Here is a 2,010-nt window from a genome sequence, read left to right as displayed (position 1 = left end):
GGTCTTGATCTCTTGACCTCGTGATCCCCGACTCAGCCTCCCAAAGTGTTGGTATTACAGGCGTGAGCTATCACATCTGGCCTAATCTTTCTCTTTAAAGTAGAGTGAACTAGTACCTAGAAATCTTAAGTTCTGGTATTTAATTTATACAATTACTAGACTTGATGCTTTTAACACCCCTAGCAGGTTGGATACAGGAAAATGACACAGATTTTATTAACTAACCAAAAAAAAAAGCTCAAAAGATTTATAACCCATTTTAATGTTTATGACCATCATAAATTATCATATAATGAGAAAGAATTAAAATAAAGGAAAAAGCTATCATTACATTTGTGATTTAAAGTACATACTGATTAAAATAAAATATATGTGACTTAAAGTATATGTAACATTCATATCCAGGAAAGATAAAATTTGTGATTACTTACTGCCTTGAACTCCCGTAGTGTTCTGTCCCTTCTTATATCACCTGATTTAGTTGTTTTTTTCCTTTTATATTAGTCTCTTTCCCCGACTTTTTTTTTTCCACTGCTCCAATTGTGGAGATTTCTTTCTTCTTTTTTTTGGAGACGGAGTTTAGCTCTGTCACCCAGGTAGGAGTGCAGTGGTCCGATCTTGGCTCATTGCAACCTCCGTCTCCCAGGCTCAAGCAATTCTCCTAACTCAGCCTCCCAAGTAGCTGGGATTACAGGTGCACACCACCATGCCCAGCTAATTTTTTGTGTGTTTTAGTAGAGATGTGGTTTTCACCATGTTGGCCAGGCGTATCTGGAACTCCAGACCTCAGGTGATCCACCTGCCTCGGCCTCCCAAAGTGCTGGCATTACAGGTGTGAGCCACCACACCCGGCCACCACTGCTCCAACTGTAAACTCAAAGACAGGACCTGATTTTTACTTTTTAACCCCTAGTCCCCTGTTCTGCCCAAGCCCACACACATTGAAAAGACCATTACTTTTATTAAAAGCTTAAGAAGGATTCCTTTAGATAGCTCGTTCGATCTTAAGACATTTTTGTGCTAAGAAAATTAGGTTGAAACTACTCACCATCATCTACAATGGATCCAAATCCTGTGACGAACACACTTGTTTTAGGTGGCAACTTTATAGACGAATCTGGGAGGCAAACTCTCTGGATTGTATTTGAAAACTCAACTCCAGTAGTGAGCTGAGCCAAAGCAATGTCATTTTCATTTGTTTCTCTATGGTAATTCTCATGAAGAATAATTTTCCTCAAATTTCGTTTCACTGCGGGTGGTGTTATAGTTGTACCAAAAGTAGCAATCCATTGAGTTGGGTCTTTATTTCTGCAAAATATGAAAAAGTAATACTTGTGATGCTTGACTTAATTCTGTAAAAAAGAATGAGACTGTATTTCTTCCCAACTATCAGTTTTATGCTCCTGAAACATCCTTTTGGTGAGAAAATTTGTAGTTGATAACATAATAGGAAAACAATAGTTCTTAAAATTATTACAATTAATTATGTACAAATAATTAATAAGTATGATTAATTTCCAATTTTTAAAGTTCTTACTAGGAACTCTTCAGATTCTCTTTTTTCCCTAATTTCAACAAACTGTGTAGAAATTAATTTTGATTTATTTGGATAATAAACATACTAAGAGGTATTTTCTCTCCATGTCACATCTTCCACCCATTCTTATTTTATGACTCACTTGTTGGTTCTTATTTTACTGGGTTTTTCTGTGATCTTTGAAGTGAAGTGTAATTTGTCTGCTTTGCAAACCTTCATGTATATACAGGGTTTTTTCTCCACCCTACGCCCATATTCCTCCCTGATATACAAGGACTAAGTAATCCTAACTCAAATTCAGCTCCCATCACCCATGGATCTGGCCTGGTCAGTCCCTCTTACTAGACTTTGAGTTCTCCTTTCAAATAGATGCTTTTCTCTCCCACAAGGTTTATATCACCAGCAAATTCTACCTAATACTATCATCTCTTTACCTCCTTATGGTCCTCCAAAGCCCAGTTCCTTCTTTTTAA

The 2,010-nt window shown here is 36.9% G+C and overlaps 1 protein-coding gene across 1 annotated transcript in view; it reads right to left on the bottom strand.

The window, feature by feature from the left end:
- The window catches only part of TMPRSS11F (transmembrane protease, serine 11F), a 154,180-nt gene that overhangs the window by 73,587 nt on the left and 78,583 nt on the right, over positions 1-2,010 (bottom strand). Inside the window, exon 8 of the mRNA XM_011965399.1 lies at positions 1,049-1,308. Within this exon, the coding sequence (XP_011820789.1) occupies positions 1,049-1,308 (260 nt within the window). The remainder of the gene's footprint in view (positions 1-1,048; positions 1,309-2,010) is intronic.

This window comes from Mandrillus leucophaeus, unplaced genomic scaffold (genome assembly GCF_000951045.1).
Source record: "Mandrillus leucophaeus isolate KB7577 unplaced genomic scaffold, Mleu.le_1.0 Scaffold722, whole genome shotgun sequence".
Taxonomy (NCBI): domain Eukaryota; kingdom Metazoa; phylum Chordata; class Mammalia; order Primates; family Cercopithecidae; genus Mandrillus; species Mandrillus leucophaeus.
Note: the sequence above shows the minus strand (reverse complement) of the source record. Positions and strands in the feature narration are given on the sequence as shown.